Genomic DNA, 18,112 nt, shown 5'->3' with positions numbered 1-18,112 from the left:
CTTTGGAGAAATGTCTATTTAGATTTTCTGCCCATTTTTGGATTGGGTTGTTTTTTGATATTGAGCTGCATGAGCCGTTTGTATATTTTGGAGATTAATCCCTTGTTGGTTGCTTCGTTTGCAAGTATTTTCTCCCATTCTGAGAGTTGTCTTTTCATTTTGTTTATGGTTCCCTTTGCTGTGCAAAAGCTTTTAAGTTTAATTAGGTCTCATTTATTTATTTTTGCTTTTATTCACCAGCCCTATTCTTCCAGGTCCTTCCCAACTGCCATATCTCCATCTGCCCCGGTGGCCTGGGGAGCATCTGACAGGTCACTGTCCTTCCTAATTCCAAACAGGGAGCAAGGCACAGGGCCCGCCGCCCTGAGAGCCCCCCAACGTCAGGGGAGCTGCACCGACACTGCCTCTAATGCTCTTCTCTAAAAACCCTCCCCTCTCCCGCTCCAGACCTCTTATCTAGTTAAGGTCCCTTTCACATCTCTTCTTACAGCTTAGCCCTTTCACTTAAAACTGCAAGACCCAGCATCTTGTTCTCTCCAGTCAGCTGGGAGGGGTGAAAACCACCCATGAATTAATACTTCTCCTAACATCTCACCACACTCTGGAGGAAAGAAAAACTTCAAATATGGTGCATCTGGGCCTCCCCGTCCTAGACAAGTGTACGGTTATTCAGAGAGCCCCAGCGCAGGATAAAGTGCGCAGTGATCCCGCTCTAAGCGGGGCTGGCACAGAGGCCCACGCACTGCAGTGAAGGGGCAGGCAGTGCGCCCAGTGGTTTGCTGACAGCGCAGGTTTGAAGTTATATTAGCCTGGACTCATCAGGTCTCCTTACTGACGAGATCTTGGGCAAATCATCCACCTCCTCTAGGCCTCAGTTTCCTCACCTGTAACAAGATGCCACCACCTCCCAGGACCCCTGCGTGGAGCAGACTGTCAACACTGAACTCAGTGCCTGGCACGTACCTGCTCCCAAAATAAGGCCCGCCCATTAGTTCTCAAAACCACACACACACTCAACCAGAGCCAGGCTCTGGGGCTCAGCGGGAATCCCCACGCTCCCTTCCCAAGACCTTTTACCAGGACCTCTCTACACGAACGTGTGGGAGCCACTACTCCCCTTGTGTTCATTCTTGGGTGCAGGAAACAGATCCCTACTCAGGCTGGGTCAAGTCAGAATAGGGGTGTATGTAGTTCGGACCCTTCAGCGGCTCATATTCGGCTCAAATTAGCTTAAGCCGAACAGAAAAAAGGAGGTGCTCCCCTTTGGCTCACATAACCTAAAATTCCAGGGCTATCTGCCTGCGGTCACTCTGGACCCAAGGACTCCACGGACACCACCCAGACTTGGCCTTGCTTGCCCCACCTCTCAGCTCTGCCTCCCTGTCTCGGCATGGTTCCACCTCCCCTCAGGACCAGCAGCTGCAGGCTCGTCCTCTCAGCCCTCCTGGGGGAAACTTGCGTCTTTCTCGGCTGCTCCAGCAAAAGGCCAGGACTGGGCCTTGGTAGAGGCCAAGCTGGGCCACAGGGGAATTCCTGAACCGATCACCACAGCCACAGAGACACAGGGAGAGGAGTGGGGTCAACCCAACCAGGCCCCTGGGCTGAGTGAGGCAGTACTGACAAGAAGGCAGGAACGGAAACCACCAGGTGGCTGCCCTCCCTCCACAGCCCGGCTCCACGAACCCGCTCCCCAGTCGCACTCGTATTCAGCTCCCACTGCCAATGGCCTGAGAGTCTCGTTAGTTCCCAGCTGAAACTCAGGAGAGTGACAATGTGAGTGTCCCAGCTCTTTGTTAGGCAGTGATTTCCACACCAGGCCTCATGACAGGTGCTGCTGGCTGAGGACTGGTGCCCATAGGTAGGAGTCCTACTGGATCCCATCAGAGGGGGCAAAAAGCAGGGTTGGAAGATGGGGTCTCACAGTTCAAACAGGCTGCTTGGCCTGTCCGTTGGGGACGAGCCATGGGCGGGGCAGTTTCTGTTAGAAGTAGTAGGGGAACAGCAGGCCTCACGAGTGACACATCCAACTGCACCCATGGCATCCGGAATGGAAACAACTTTATTGATACCTGAGAAAAAGTGCAGGAGAAACACTCCTTCTGACCACTCAGCCCGTTCCCTCGGGCCAGGTCATCTGGAGGCTGGACCAGTCCTCTCACCCTGCCCCTGAGTTTTGGGTCATTTGGGGCCTTGCTGACCAGTGCCCAAAGGCCAGAGAAGTCCGCAGCCAGAGTCTGGAGAGAGAACATCTGTAGCCGTGGCTCCTGAGGCCGGGGGCGGGACCAGCATGGCAGCCTCACTGGCCAAGGTCTAGAGCCTCTTGGGTCACAGTTCGAAGTCCGATGGAAAACAACTCCTCCCAGGGCTCCCGGATCCAGGCCAGCAGGGCCGTCAGCTGCTCCGGACACACAACATGGAGTGCCCAAAAGCTCTCCAGCCGGGACACCTGGCAGACAACCGGTAGTGAGGTGAGACTCACAAGGGCCACACCAGAGCAGGGGAGGCAGGGAAGGCCTCAGGAGGACCCACTGCCCCTCCCTGGTTCATGGCCTCTTCTCATCCCCAAGCCTGTGTCACTCCCCATAAAAGATCCTGACTCTGAGTTTTTTAAACAGAACCCAACCAGCCTTGACTGAAGGCCCCAAAAGGGCTTTCGCATTTACCACCTGGTTTCTTTAATCCTCCCTGTTTCCAGAATATCATCAGTTCTGGAGTCAATTCCAAGGAACTGCCTGGGCTTCAGTCCTGGCTCTGCCACTTGTGACCTGGGCAGGTTGGTTAACATCCCCAAGCCTCAGTGTCCTCAACTGTCACTGGACTAATAATCGTAGTACCTCCTCGCGTGGAGGCTGAAAGATTACACGGCTGGCACACGGGCCCCAGCAGACACGAACTCCAAGTAGCCGGGTGCTTCCGGAGGGCCTCCCAGCTGACACAAGGCTGGGCTTCAAGTCCAGGGTGTTTCTGCTGCCTACAACTGCCTCCCTCCCTACTGTCCAACCCCCCCGTGACAGCCTCCCGGTTCCCTGCACCCTAATCCTCTGTGTTCCCCCCTACCTTGACTGCCCGTGGTAAGTTCCATACAGCCCGACACACACACACACGCACGCACACACACTGCCCCTGTCCCTCTCACACGCTCCCACACCTCGTCGTAGAAGACCAGCCGCAGGTGCTCTGGGGCCACGCGATACAGCAGCACGGAGCTCAGGCTGCTGAGTGCCTGCTGCTCCCTGACACGCACTGAAGGACCTGGCCCGGGGGGTGGGGCCTTCTCAGAGGCTTCGCCCGATGCCGCTGGAAGAGGGGCCTCTGCCTGGGACCCTATAGGGTCCTCCTCCAACAGGTACAGGGTGGACAGAGTCAGCAACAGGGACACAGGGCAGGTAGAAGGCCCTGGAGGGAAAGAGGCAGGGTGAGGCCTGGAGGAAAAGGCCATGGAAGAGCCCAGACCCCCCGGGCAGCGTCCCAGCGCTGCTCAGAAGAGGAGTGACCACACTGAGGCAGCCACAACGCGGCCTGTGCCTCTGGGGGCCAAGGCCCCCCCTTTCCCAAACGCCAGGGCTCTCCAGCCTCCAAGACCGCTGAGGCCCAAGACGAAGGGGACCTGCCTGACCACCCCACCTCCCCATCGGAAAGGACCAGCTCTCGTCTTCACCACAAGGAAGAGGTGGAGCAGACCCAGACGATCTGGGCCCAGAAGCAAAGGTCTCTGAGCCACGGACGCCCCAGGGCACCTCCTGGCCCCTCCCAGAGGGGCAGGGAACACCAAGGCTGTTATTTGGGTGGGAAGTCCACATCCCAGCACTGAGAATTGCTACAAAGGCACGGAGAGGCGCTGGGGGGCTGGGGGGCCGGGGCAGTGGCCTCACCTTCAACCAGGAATGCCCGAAGATAGAAGAACCGGAGAGGCTCCAAGGAAGGGTCTGTCTCTAGCAACGGCCTGGGGAGAAGGTGGCAGGCCCAGAAAGGAGTAGTCAGCCAGGGGATGGGAAGTACCACGACGGGGTAGAGTGGGGAGAAGGCCAGGCCCGGGTCAGGAGGCATGGGCGCTCAGGGCCCGACCAGGGGCTTGTGGAGAGAGGGCCTGTGCTCCACGAGCAGCGTCTGGGCCTCAGCCTGGCCTCAGCCTCCTTATCGACTCACCAGAGCCGATGCTTCGGGGTCACCTCCTCCTCCGTGGCGCTGACACTGCTCCTCCGGGTGGGGGGCAGAGACTGCAAGACATCTGGACAGAGCCAGCCAGGGACAGGGATCCCTCAAAGACTCCATCCCAACCTCTCAACACCTTCCCATCCTCTGCACTGCGGAACTTCCAAGAGGGATGGGTCCCGTTACCTGGCTGTCTCCGCTGCGGGCACCAGAGCTGGCGCTGTGGCCCTCGGCCCCCACCCCACCCTCCCTCCTCCCCCTTCCCTCTCTCACCCGTAAGCTCCTCCAGGAAGGCCCGGCAGTGCCTGGCATCTCGGGGCAGCAGGACACAGCCACCTGCCCCGGCCGCCCACTCCAGCCGCAGGCTCTGCCCTGCCAGGCCCAGCTCTATGCTACTCAGATCCTGCAGGGGAATGGCCAGGGTCGGCTGCAGCCAGCCAGCCGGAGGCCCGCTGTGGAGACAGTGAGGGCAGAGCGGCAGGAATGAGTGAGAGCATGGGGGCCCCGGACGGACCCCTCCCTGGCCATGGCCCCGCTCACTCACCGGATCTCCCCTGTCACCTTCAACACGTAGAGCCTATGATCAGACACAACCGCGAGACACAGAAACTCCCCAGGGTGCCCTGCCAACACCACTGGCACCTAAGGGGAAGAGGAAGTTGATGTGAAACAGAGAGAACTAGAGAGGCGGCTGCCAGGCTGAGGGCCGAGCTACCGGTGACCCTGCGCGTCCATCCCAGGCTCTCCATCAGCCTTGCTCTCTATCCCACAGCCCCGCCTGCACTCAGACCCACGGCAGGCTCTCAGCAGGTCTCCCTGCCTGTCATCTCGCCCCCTCCAATCCACCCTCTGACAGAACAACTGTGCCCAAACAAAAAACCAATTGCCGCTCCCCTGCTTCCAAGGCCTGCAGTGGCTCCCGCAAGACTCAGGGTCAAGTCCAAACTCCGTGGCCGACACAAGACAATGCTCCTGCATGACCCCTGCCTGCCTGTTCAGACTCCTCTCAGGACCCCCACCCTGTGGCTGTCCCAATCACAGCCAGTTCTCCCCACTAGCTACTCTCTCAGGCCTCCATGCATTTGCTGCTTCCTTGTCCTAGAACATTCTTTTCCTCCCTCCTCTGTAACTCATCTTTCAAGACTTAGTTTAGCCACCACCACAGGAAGGGGACGCTTCCCTGGCCCACACAGGCTGGGTCAGATGCCCCTCTACGGCCTGAGTCTGATTCCAGCACCTTCACACCGCGTCATGACTGACTGCTCCTCACACCAGAGGAGAAGATGGAGGGCGAGACCCATGTACTCTAGATCCTTAGTGTCCTGCAGGGCTCAGAGCTCCACAGAGAGGGTCTGATGGCGTGGGGGATATACAATAATGGCTGGAGACCCCATTTACTAAGCGCCAGGGGCTGCACCAGGCAGCCTGCAGACATCGGCTCTCACGTGTGCTCCACACCCCGTGAGGTAGGCAGTATCCTCCCCGTGGTAGAGGGGAGACAACGGAGACTCAAATACCAAGAAACATATTCACAGCCACACTGAGAGCAGCTGCCGGAGTTTAAACCAGAAGCCAGACCTGGAGGCTCCAGCACAACCGCCTGGACACACTTTGCTGTGGTGGAAACAGGCGGAAACCCTGGTCAGTTGGGGCCACAGGGCAGAGCCAGGCTGGCACAGACCTTGAGGCAGCACTGGAACTCCTCTTGGGCATCGGTGAACACCTCAACGTCCAGGAAGAGCCGGAGTCGGTGGTCCACAGAGCGGAGGCCACGGCGCTCAGGGGCTGGCGGCAAGCAGTGGGCCGTCAGCCTGCACCGGCCACCCTGGCTCCAGTGCCCCTCCCCCGAACATCCCCGTCTCTGTTCGCCTAGACTCACGGGGGCTGAGGCTCCAACTGTGGCGGTCACGGGAGGCTGGTGCCTGAGATGGGGCACTGCCGGCCCTGGTGCCGTACACACTGTGGCCAGGAGGGCCATGGGCGGGGCTCGGAGACTGCGAGGGGGCCGGCGATTGCTCTCCCTGCCTCTGTTTCCCACTGGGGGTTCCAGGGGACAGGAGAACCACGTGATCACTGCCACAGTTTGGACACACAGCAGGCGATTCTGGAGGGAGGATGGGCACAGTCCCGTGAATCACACACACAGCACCACACCCCCTTGCTGTGCTCACAGCACTCCCTCCCCACTCCCCCATCTCCAGCTTCACATGCTAGCTCCAGGCACTCCCAACCCACCTGATGCCCTCTGCAGGAGCGGCTGCTGACCAATCGCTCCCCGCCCCAGTGAGAGATGAGCAAGCCCGGAGCCTCGGCCCACAACCTCAACACACCCTGCCTTCTCATCTCAGGTTGTCTCAGAGAGGGCCAAACTCAGCCAGGCCTTGCTCTGGGTCCCTCTCACAGCCTTGGGCTGGGCATACACTTGATGTCTGAAAGCCCCAAATCAACAGATAAGGGTCCGATTCCAGGCTCCATTACTTGAAGGCTGTCATCTAAGCAACTCTGACAAGCCACCTAAGCACTCTGTGCCTGGTGCCTCATCTGTGAGACGGGGATGATGATGGTATCTATCTTAGAAGGTGGTCAGGACGAGGGAATGGAATCGGGTAAAGATTCCAGGACACAGATCAGCGATGAGAAAGGAAACATTCTTTGAGCAGCTACAACGCACTGGGAACGTGCTAGACCCTTTGACGTTGTATCAAAACTCTCCTGAGGGCTTCCCTGGTGGCGCAGTGGTTGACAGTCTGCCTGCCGATGCAGGGAACACGGGTTCGTGCCCCGGTCCGGGAGGATCCCGCATGCCGCGGAGCAGACTGCGCCTGTGAGCCATGGCCGCTGAGCCTGTGCTCCGCAGCGGGAGAGGCCACGGCAGTGAGAGGCCCGCGTACCGCAAAAAAAAAAAAAAAAAAAAATCATACATTTCAACGCAGGTGTTACCAAACATATTTCTTTCTTCTTCAGTGTCTTCAAAGACATGGCTTTTGACTGGTCTATAATGGAAAAACCTCTCGTCTTAGAGAACAGGATGTGAAGAGATGCCACGAGGCACTTCTGGGTATCAAGTAGCTCACAAGGTCAGTCAGGGAAGGACAGTCTAAGCCAACTCCCACAGCATCCTACCCAGCGGCAAGACAACCCAGCACTGCAGTGGGGGCTCAGGAGGTTTTATGTAGTTTCTGACATATTAGTCAAAAGAAGGAGAGAAAGGCTCCAAGTTATGAAAAATTAATGGGTATGTTTAAGCAGTTACAGAGACAGTATTTCCTGACTTTAAAGGGGGAAAAAGGATGTAATTTCTTTTCTTTCTTTTTTTGGTTTTAATTTTTCCTCCAGGCAGAAAAGTTGGTCCCCGCTCCTTTCTGCCCTAGGGCTCCCCCTGCCCACTCCCACCTCAAAACCATTTTCCCTGAAGCAGCAGGAGGCGCGTGGGTAGGGAGGTCAAGGGCAGGGCTGGTACCTGTCTTCCGGAACAGAGGCCTCCAGCCTTCCTCACCGTCCAGTCCCGACCTGGGCTCCTCTGGCTTGAACTCGTGGCCACAGCGCAGACACTGGAGTCTGCCGCCGGGAGGGTCCCTCGCCTCCCCAAGCTGCTGCTTCCCCAAGGTGGCTGCTGGGGTCAACACAGCCAGCAGCTCCTGAAACAGGGCAGGCCAAACAGCGCCGTGAGCAGGACCCCAGCCCTCGGGCTTCCAACTTCCCGCAGCCTCCTGGGCCCCACGCCAGGCCCCGTCACCTGGACAGCGGCCTGGGCATCTGGCTCCAGCACCACATAGCGACGCAACTGCCGCTCGGGGCAGATGTAGGAGAAGCGGAGAACGAGGACGGGGCCCCCAGGGCGTGGATCTGAGCCCTGCGCAGGAAGAGGGGGTCGGAGGGATGAGGGTTATACTGAGAGCGTGGAGGAAAACAAAGCTCTGGACTCCGTCAAAATGCTTTTGCTGACCGCCATGCTCCAGCCCAGAAGCTCTGCTCCTCAGCCCAGCCTCCCAGGCCGCCTGGGGCCCACCTTGCCCCGCTCAGCGCCCCTCCGAGGCTCTAAGCTCAGAGAGAGTGTGGGAAGCACGCCGCCCAGTGCCTGGCGCCCGACGCCATGCTGTCAGAGCCGGCTCCCATAGAAGCCCAGCACCGCTTCCAGAAGCCCGGCTCCCGTTGCTCACCTCGGGCACCGGCTCGCTCTGGGTCTGGGTCTCAGCCTCTATCTCAGCTGCCTCCAGACTCTGGAGCTCAAGCCGTTCCAGGGTTCGAGCTGCTTGGAGCTCCACCTCAAACAGGTGGCCAGCAGTGACCCAGAGAAAGCATTCCCTGCCCCGCAAGCCCTCGGGCCCCTCCAGGGGACACACCAACATGGGGTGGCAGAGCTCCACTGAGGAGAGACCAAGAGAGGGACCCTGTAAGGAGAGACAGGCAGCCAAGACTCTGCCCCCCGTGGGGTGGCCATCCATTCCCAAGGGGTCAGCCACCCCGCACCTGGGGTCTCCTAACTCCCAGACGCGCCCCACCACTGGCCCCAGCCTCCACGCCCACCGCACACTCACCCTCCACTCCGCGTGGCTCCTGCCCCTCCTCCTCCTCCTCTTCCTCTTCCCCTCCCTCCTCTTCCTCCTGTGGCTCCGGCTCCACCCCAACCTCCTCTGCCTCTTCCTGTGCAGACTCCGTCTCAGGGGGCGGAGGGCTGCATACAGTCTCTGGGCTCGGGGTGCCCGGACGCAGGGTGCCTAGGGCAGGGGTCCCGGAGGCCTGCAGGTGATTCCTGTACTGCAGCCAGTCACGGCCAAAGCGGTCCCGGAAGCTGTTCATGAGCTCCAGTTCCCGATGCTGCTGCACAAACCACCCTGGGCAGGCGGGGGAGAGCAGCTTAGCGAGCCCAGACCGCCACAGTCCCCGGCGGCCCCGGCCTCTTCTGAGCGTGCCCCTCAGGGTGAAGGAAAAGGGGCTGCGACGGCAGGGGGAGAGCCAGGTCAGAAGGAGCACGGCCCAAAGCGCCTTCTGTGGGACACCGTGGTCACGTGCGACTCAGAAGCACGCAGCACCTGCTGCTTTGGGAGACTGGACAGACCGAGCAGCACATTTAAGGTCCTAAGGCATCCTGAAGAAACTACTTAAGTCTCGTTTAACACAGCTTTTCCCAGACTGATCGGGCCACGGAATCCTTTCATCACCTGACCTCTGACATCCAACAGAAACAGTGTTCTTTGAAAAACCCTTTGATAAGTGCTGCCCAGGAGCAGTCTCTTCTCTCTTCCCCAGACTAAAAGGAAAGAGGAAGGACGACGAGGCCCCTCACGATGCTCCACTCCACCAAAACTAAAAGTCCTCCCAGCCAGAGACTGGAGCGCGCTGGACGGGGGCGGGGGGCTGGCGAGGGGCTAACTCACCAGCCGGGGAGGGGTCCAGAGTCCGGGGCTCCGGGTCCGTATCACTGGGTTCCGAGATACTCGCCCGCCTCACACGGACTCGGCTCTGAGGTTGGGTAGAGGGACCACATTCTATGAAAGCCAGGGGCCTGACACCCAACCTGCCCAAGATACACACCCACAGGCAAGGATAAGCCCTTACTTACTCCCAGTGCATTGGCTAACCAGAGCCGCCATTGAGGCACCCAACCCCGGGCACGAGGCAGCCTAGGACACCGTTTACCTTAACCTTACGAACCGGGGGCTGGACCACAACGCCCCCCGACGAGGGGCTGTCACTCAAGTCAGCGCCGCCGGAGGTTTCTGTGGTACTCCCCACCGGCCGGGGCAGAGGTGGGGCCATGGGGCCAAGGCCTGAGGATGGGGAGGTCTGGCGTGGGGCAACAGGAAGGAGAAAGAGGTCGGAGCCAGGGAGCACCTCTGTCCCGCCCGAGCTCGCTGAGAGACGGGACCCGCTTGCAGCTGAGCAGGCAGCCCCCTCCTGCACAGCCCTCTATTTTCCTCAGCCAGTGCCCTCCCTTCACATCCTCCCAAGTCGATCCCGCCATCATTCCCACCACACGAACCTGAAAATCAGTCAGTGACAAGGCCTTCCCATCAAGAAGGAACTGAGTGAAGATAAAAGGGGAGGGTAGTGTCGGTGGGGAGCACACGCCCTGGGGAGCCCCAAGCCAGGGCTGGGGGTCCTCCTAGCCCTGTAAGCACCAGCAGGGTCGGCGAGGGGGAACAGCATGATAGGCAGGGGGTCCGAGGCCTTGGTCCCTAGCCTAGGGATGGGGGTGGAGAGGCAAGAGGGTGCAGGGGCTGGGGAGGCCTGGGCAGGAAAGGGAAGGCAGAGCAGACGCGGGAAGACCACTCACCCCAGCAGCAGCGTCCCTGGCACGGGGCGACAAGCACCGGGCGGTGGCCGCTCGGTGCTCAGGGTGGAACCACAAAGGGTTCCCCTCCAGGCAGAGCTGGGGACGGGAAGAGGAGGCTGAGGCAGGCCTCGGGCACCCCCGTGTGAGGAGGGATGCTGAGCGGCTCAGCATGGGGGCGAGGGAGGGAAGGAAGGAGGGGCGCAAAGCTAGCTCCTGGGTCCTCACCTTGCGGAGCTCAGCCAGCAGCCACAGTGGCGACAGCTCCCTGTGTCTTTCCAGCAGGTTGTAGGCCACATCCAGGTGCCGCAGGTTCCGCAGCTGCTCCAGGCCTGGGGCAGGGGTGAGAGGGGAGGAGGGGCATGCGGGTGAGCAAGAGTGGAGGGGGTGGGAGGCACAGCAGAAAGGCCAGCCTGGGCACCTCAGACCTGCCCGAAGGCCGCATGAGAGGCTCTGGGGGCACACGGGTCCCAGGCCGCCCTGAGTCTCACACTGCCGCCGTTCCCCTCCACGTCTGCCCTGTCCTCCCCTACAGCCTGGCCGCCCCATCTCCCCCACTCACCGTGCAGGCTCTGGAGCTCATTGCCTCGTAGTATCAGGGTCCCCAGAGCAGCCCCCGAGGGTCCCATTCTCGGCACCAGACGCAGATGGTTATAGGAGATGTCCAGATGGCAGAGCTCAGACAAGTCCTGGGAGCGGGTGGGGGTGAGGAAGATTCTCTCCTTGACCAAACTCTAGTCAGGCTCCTCTGAACCCTCTTCTCAACTAGGCCTCAACCTTGGCCTATAAAGACTGTCAGCACAAATGATTTCATCCCCCCCACCTCCCTCCACATTAAGGCTTGCACAAATCTACCAGTTTCCGATAGCTCCAGAATGACAACTCCAGTCCCCTTACACTGCTGCCCAGAAAAACTCAAGGCTGCCAGAAGGACTTAGTTTGCTCCAGCCAACGCCTGAAGATAGGGCCCAGGTCTCCCAGCCTCCATGGGACTTCGAAAAGTGCCAGTTAGCAGACCAGACAGGTTTCACACAGACCAATGCCCGTTTCCTGCTTTTTGTAAATTTCCACTTCCCTGACTTCAGAGGAACTCGTCTAGAGTTTGGTCAAGGAGAGAATCTGCTCAAGGCCCCCATCGCCCCCTTTCCGCTAGCTCACTCTCCGCTGAGAACGCCCCCCGATGCACAAATCAAACTTGAGTTCAGTTCACGCTGAATAGCTTATTACTGATTAAAATAGTTTTACTACTAATCAAATATCACAAATAGTTTATTACCATTTTAACTAGTATCCAGCTTTATCTAACAGGGAGACATGGGAGAAGTGTCCTTCATCCTCACCACGAAAGCTACCCTTTTCTGAGCTAGGCACTGGGCTAAGTAACATCAGATACCGTTCACAATCACTTTAATACAATAAAAGTAGATACTCCTAGGATGTGCACTTTACAGATAAAAAAATTGAGAGACTAACTAATTTGTCCCAAATCACACAGGGATAGGAGTTGAGATTTGAACACTGCTTTGTCTTATGCTGGAATCTGTGCCTCCAAACAGTATCACCTCCCAGAATGTGGCTCCAAGGGGGTTAGGGGCCTGGGGGCGAGGGCAAGGGCAAGGTGGGAGCAAAAGGAGTCCAGGAGAGAGGGTCAGAGCAGAACAATCAGAGGCCCCAGTGGCTGGGGCCAGCCAGGCTGTTCCTACTCACCATCAGGAAACCCTCACAGTCCTGGACCTGATTGTGGCTCAGGTTCAAGAAGCGCAGAGCTGACAAGAGACGCTGAGGGAGGATGGGGAAAGGAAGTGGAAAATGGGACGCCCCCAGGCAGCCAACTGGCCCTCCTCCCTAAGGACCCATCCCTGTCATTCCCCAGCTCCCCAAAGCCCCTTCTGAGGCTCACTCACCAGGGAGCTGTCCAAGGCAGTCAGAGTGTTGTAGCTGAAGTCGGCAGAGAGCAGAGCCAGCCAGGGCAGGGCGGAGCAGAGGTCCCCACCGCAGGCTGAAAGGAGCTCCTGCGCAGGCAGGCAGGCGCTGTTACCTCCACTCTCCCCTCCCTACCATGCCAAGACCACGCTCTATCAGCCGGCCGTTCATTCACTCTTTATACACTGAACTCAGTCTGGAGATGAAGACTTAAAGAAAGCCCAGGGCCCTGTCCCCAAGGAGTTCACCGTGGGCAGAGCGGGGAGGCAGACATGAGGATATTGCATACAATATGCTAGGTGTGACTGTAAACATACGGACAGGCACAGAGTGCTGCAGGAACACAGCAGAAGAAGCAAGGACACTGGGTCCAGAGGGAGGTGGGAGGCAGGAGGCAGGGAAGGCTGCAGAGAAGGGGGAACCCCAGAGCTTGGTCCTCCACATCTCTCAGGACAAGGCATCCACGTTCACCCCTCACCCTCCTCACCTCTAATGCCTGGAGGCTCCTGCTGCAAATCAGGGTCTCCAGCTGGGAATAGATGGCACGGAGGCCATGGAGGCAGTGGAGGGGGACACCTCGGAGCTGGGGCAAGGGAAGGGAGGGAGGGAGGAAGACTGAACTTCACAGAAGACAGAGGTCTCATCCCCGCCTCCCAACAGGGAGGCAGGAAAAGATGACGAAGCCACCTATGGTTCAGGGCAGCATTAAGTGGATGAGAGTGGGTGGCACAGCACTGCAGAGCAACCAGCACACTCAGGTCTGCCCCCGACACCCCACCAAAAGAGGCCACATCTCTTTCTCTGCCCCAAATGGCTGCTCATGCTGGGTTTTGTGCACCGACATCCCCCAACACCCCATACCTCCAGCTGCCGAAGGGACTTGAATGGAAAGATTTTGATGGGCCCTGGGAGGCCAAGACCTGGGACATGGACCAGCTTAAAAAAAAAACAAAAAAAAAACACTCAGGTCACTGAGGTCCAGCACATGTCCGTTTCCTTGGCCTCTCTTCCCTAGCACGGCCAAGCACAGCTCTCACCTCATCTGAATCCGGGCCCTGCAGACTTCGTGCACTTAGGCCGTACCCCCAGCCCCGCCTCCACTGCTCTTTTGGGCTTTTTGTATATCCTACCCCATTCCCACCCCAGAACCTTGAGTGAAAGTGTTTTCTGCAGCACGTCGAAGAGGAACTGAAGCTGGAGGATGACGGGAGAGTCGGCAGGGTGGGAAGGCAGAGCCACAAAGCCTGTCTGGCCAGGGCCCCATGGCCCCAGGTGCAGCTCAAATACGTGGTTCAGCTGCTGCAGTGCGGCAGTGAGCAGGCTCAGGGTGCTACGGCCAGACAGGACTGCATCCCCTGCAGGGAGAGGGGCAGACAGGAGGAGCACATAACAAAAGGCTCTTTCCTTTTATTCTAAGACTTGTGACCCCAGCATACACCCACTCCAACCCGTACTGTCGATCCTCCACTACAGGATCAAATTTTTACCTCTTCCTTGCTCAAAAGTCTTCAACGGCTCCCCTCTACCTTCAGAAACTCCTAACTTTTCAGCCTGATATAGCAGACTGCTTCGCTACAAGACTCCAACTTTTCTAAATATTCCTTCACCTTCTGCTCAAAAGAGCCGGGCCTACTCACAGTGCTGGAAATACAGTCGACTTGGTTCCCAGCTTCCTCATTTTCTGACACACCCCCTTCCACTCTGCCCAGCTTGAGACGTACCTTCTCTCCCGGAAGCTTTCTCAACACACAACACTGCTGAACTTTTTCCCATAATCACTCATTTTACATTAAAGTTGATTGCTTTATCTGTATTTTTTTTCTGATTGCAAAAGTAACATGCACACTTACAGAAACTTTCAAACAACACTAAAATGCATGTCATGGAAATAACCACTCTACAGCACTAAGGTATTGTTATTGCTCTCCATGTTAAAACTGCTTTCTCCAATGAGACTCTCATCCTTGAGGGCATCTTTGGTATTCATTACTGCAACTAAAAAAGTACAACTACAAGGTAGGCGAAGGGAATTTTTTTTAAGTTTTTTGAAAAAATAAGGATTGACTAGAAGGATTTTGCAGAAATAGTACAGACAGGTCCCTCATACCTTTAAAATTTAATCCCCAATGGTTATATTTTATATGGAGTACAATATCAAAACCAGGAAATTGGCATTGGTACAATGTGTATATATAGATCTATGCTATTTTGCTACATGTAGATTCCCGTAACCACCACTACAATCAAGATACAAATCTATTCCATCACTGCCACACTCTCCCTCCTGCTACCTCTTTAGTCACTTGTGTCCCTGCACATGCACGCGTGCACGCACACACACACACACCATCAGCCCTAACCCCTGGAACCAAGTCAGATTTCTGCTGAATTATCAAATCCTACAACCTTGTATGAAGGATTTTCTATGTACTAAACACTGAGGAGATACAAACAAGGTTCAAGGATTCTCCCCACCCTCAAAGAGCCTCCCAGTCTACAAGCAGAGATAAGACATGTGCACAGTTAATACTACAAGCCAGAAAGTAAAAATGCTATAGAGATTCCACAGATACCATCAATAGGAGTGCAGAGTGATGGAAGGCAGCTAACGTTGAGTAATATGTGCCAGACATATGTTACTTCATTTAAATGTCATCAGAATCTCCTAAGAAGCACTGCTAACACTCTCTTACAAATAAGGAAATTGGACTTAAAAGAAGAATCTCGATTGAGATCATACAGCTGGTAGGAAGTTGTCCATCTGATTTCAAAGCCAGGACTTGTTCTACCACAACTAATGCCATCCATTACTGAACAACGACTATGGCTCCACTGTGCCCAGGCTCCGAGGAAAGAAATTATAATAATTACTACCAATTTTGAGCACTTACTATATATGCAATCGTTGTTCTAAATGCTTTATGTGAATTAAAATTAATCCCCATAGCAACCTTTAAGATAAGTACAATCATTATGTCGTTTTGCTGGTGAGGAAAAGTAAGGCTCAGAAAACTTAAACAATTTGGTCAAGTTTGAAAGACTTGGGATTCCAACCCAGGTGGGTCTGACTTCAAATCTCGTGCTTTTAATTATGCTAAACTTAGTGCTTTGCCACAGAACGAGGATTATGACCAGTCCTTGGTCTCGAGGGGCTTACGGCCAAGTAACCATCACTTCCCTCTGAGAGTATCAGAGAACGCATGAAGGAAGTGGCACTGGAGTTTGGCCTCGAAGGATGGCTAAGGTCTAGACTGTCAAAGACAAAGAACAACAGAACGAACAAACCCCAGAGAAGTAAAGAAATGAATTCTTCGACACCCAAACCCTCGGAACCCTAAACAGCTGTAACCCCACGACTCTTACGGGGCGTGTCTCTGGAAGGTTGGAAGTACCCCATCTCGCCCCAGCCCAACCAGAAGTCTACCCACCGGACTCACGCAGCAGCCCAGCGAGCTTCCACACCAGAGAGTCCCGCGGGGCGGTAGTCATGGCCACAGGACGCTGGGGGCGGAGCCTGAACAAAGAGGAAGCGGAAGAGCTTCAGGTGGGTGGTAGTGCCAAAAGGCCAAGACGTCCGCGCAAACCGAGGCCTCGCCGAGAGAAAAACAAACAAAAAAGAGGGCGAGTAAGAGCTCCTCCTTGGTGCCCTTTCAAGGAGCATAAGGTCTGGCCAGCCAGACTGAGCTTTCTGTATAATCCTGCCACCAGCTCTGCAGCCCGGCGCCTATCAATAATGGGCAGGAAGTCCCGCCCCGGAAGAAAGGCGCGCGGGAGGGACGGCCGTAAAGCAGGCCTCCGCTGCCGGAAACCACGCCCTAAGTCGTGCGAACGTGTCGGATGGGGGGCGGTGCCCGCTGGTTCTGTCGAGGGCGGGGCTTCTGCGGCGGCAGCTGCTTGAGCCCAGACCACCGCTGCAAGTTGGGCCTCCGTCGACCGCACCCAGCTGTGGGCTCCGCACGTCCTGAGACGCCCGCTGGGCTCGGCGGTGCTCCTCCGAGCCAGTGAGGAAAATCTGACTCCTTGTTTGCAGACTGGGTGGGGAAGCAGAGTTTAGAGAAAAGGAATTTTCTGTTAGTAAGAAAAAGACTCGTCCAACGTGAACACTCCTTTTTCAATTAAAGGAGAGCATGTCCGCCATGGAGGGACTTTTTTTGACATCTGTGTGAAAGAGCTGGAGCTGGCGGAGGTGCCATCTCTGGGGTTTCTTTGACAGTTTTACTTATTCTCGCTCCAGACTCGCTTTTCTTTTTTCCTTCATCAATATCGGGCTTTCTCATTAGCGATTGTTAGCCCTCCACGTGCACCTCGTCCTTTGTTTGTTGTTGTTGTTGTTTTTACTTTGTTTTCTAACACCTGAATTTAAAAGTTGTTATTGTTTCGGGATTGAAAATGAGAAAACGGATTCACAAAGCTTAGGTTACTTGGGAAGGTCGTTCAATTAGTAACCGATATTGCTGAGACTGCCAAGTTCCCGTTGTAGCTTTCACCTGGCTCCCGGTCAAATAACAGACATCGACTACAGAATTAGATTAAGAATAATGTCTCTTAACAGAATTTCTTGTTTTCAAGGAGGCTTTGTTTGTTTGGTTGGTTGGGTTTTTTTAATGTAGTGCCCAATTTTCTGATTTATTTTCAAAATGAATCGTAAGCCAGTTGAGAGTAGGAATAAGGAATAAGGTCATAGGCATCTTTATCCCAAGTTGCAAAATTTGAAGGATCTTCTTTTCTGAAGGCAAATTATTTGAAATGGCAAGTTATGCCACTAAAGCACACAGTTTGGCGACTATGGCATACTTTGTGTGGTCCGAGCCCAAACCCTAAAAGGCAGTGAAAGGGACTACGAGGAAGCACGTCATGATCAGCGAAGCAGTATAAAAATATGAAGTAAAAGTAGGACCTCGATATATATATATATTTGTTTTTTTTATTGGAGTATAGTTGCTTTACAATATTATGTTAGTTTACCCTGAACAGCAAAGTGAGTCAGCTATACCTGTACATATATCCCCTCTTTTTTAGATTTCCTTCTCATTTAGGTCACCACAGAGCATTGAGTTCCCTGTGTTCTACAGTAGGTTTCAATATATTTTTGTTGAATTATTAATCCCATAAGGGTGATGATTGTCAGTCCCTTTTTAGCAATTGCCTGGAACCCGGGAGGGCGGGTTCTCCCATACTGTTACTGCTAATTCTATCCTTTTTAGACAAGAAGAGACAGATTCTTTTGATGTTTGTGACATTGTAGTGCTTTGAAATCAATTTCAGAGATGCCTCTCCAGCCCACATCGTTTTTCACCATTCACGTGGGTAGCTCCTATAGCCATATTTGTTCTGCATCCCCTTGAATGTAAAAGGGGGACAAAAAGCAGCAAAGAAAGCTGAACTACAGAGGGAGAGGAAACCATCTCCTGAGAGAAGCAACAAGAAGAGACCAAGCAGTTCTTTTCTCCAGCCCTGTGTGAGGCCCACTCCCCTTTCTGCCCTTGGCCTGCAGGGCAGGCCTTGGCCACCTTCCAAAGAATTCTCCCCACCCCACCCCTTTTTTTTCCCCTAAGTTAGTTTGAGTGTATTTCTGTAAAGTGCTACCATAAGGACCTGGACTAAAACAAAACCTTTGCAAAAACTTAAAGTCTGAAAGGGGAAAAAATTATCCATTCACCATAACAGAAAAAGAGAGGACCTAGAACATTTTGAGAAATATGCCATATATATATGAAGAAAACTGGAGAACTTTAAGGACATTAGAAATGACCTAAGTAATTG

General features: G+C 55.3%; 1 protein-coding gene across 4 annotated transcripts; it reads right to left on the bottom strand.

Moving 5' to 3' along the window:
- Positions 1-2,041: 2,041 nt before the first annotated feature.
- STK11IP (serine/threonine kinase 11 interacting protein) lies at positions 2,042-16,113 on the bottom strand. Of its 4 annotated transcripts, none has more exons than XM_004262926.4 (24): positions 15,778-16,112; positions 13,499-13,704; positions 13,211-13,285; positions 12,837-12,932; positions 12,331-12,438; positions 12,134-12,205; positions 10,989-11,115; positions 10,655-10,758; positions 10,430-10,525; positions 10,136-10,177; positions 9,793-9,939; positions 9,531-9,615; positions 8,691-8,987; positions 8,313-8,518; positions 7,889-8,005; positions 7,613-7,790; positions 6,032-6,256; positions 5,834-5,937; positions 4,697-4,794; positions 4,426-4,604; positions 4,147-4,228; positions 3,873-3,943; positions 3,149-3,396; positions 2,042-2,446 (listed from the first exon to the last, which is right to left on the bottom strand). In XM_004262926.4, exons 1-24 carry the CDS (start codon positions 15,836-15,838, stop codon positions 2,297-2,299), a joined length of 3,174 nt encoding a protein of 1,057 aa, XP_004262974.1. In that variant the 5' UTR covers positions 15,839-16,112; the 3' UTR covers positions 2,042-2,296. The 4 variants fall into 4 exon arrangements, 3 of the variants coding, with proteins under 3 accessions (XP_004262974.1, XP_033282773.1, XP_033282783.1); XM_033426882.2 differs by having other exon boundaries at positions 15,787-16,112; XM_033426892.2 differs by lacking the exon at positions 7,889-8,005.
- Between the last annotated feature and the right edge of the window lie 1,999 nt (positions 16,114-18,112).

This window comes from Orcinus orca, chromosome 7 (genome assembly GCF_937001465.1).
Source record: "Orcinus orca chromosome 7, mOrcOrc1.1, whole genome shotgun sequence".
Taxonomy (NCBI): Eukaryota; Metazoa; Chordata; class Mammalia; order Artiodactyla; family Delphinidae; genus Orcinus; species Orcinus orca.
This window is presented reverse-complemented; position numbering and strand designations above follow the sequence as displayed.

Excerpts from the sequence above, each read along its gene's own strand:
- STK11IP (XM_004262926.4), bottom strand. The coding sequence starts at position 15,838 with ATGACTACCGCCCCGCGGGACTCTCTGGTGTGGAAGCTCGCTGGGCTG. Across the intron at positions 13,286-13,498 it reads AGAAAACACTTTCACTCAAG|CTGGTCCATGTCCCAGGTCT; the intron begins GTTCTGGGGTGG and ends TTTTTTTTTAAG. Across the intron at positions 12,439-12,836 it reads GGAGCCTCCAGGCATTAGAG|GAGCTCCTTTCAGCCTGCGG; the intron begins GTGAGGAGGGTG and ends CTGCCTGCGCAG.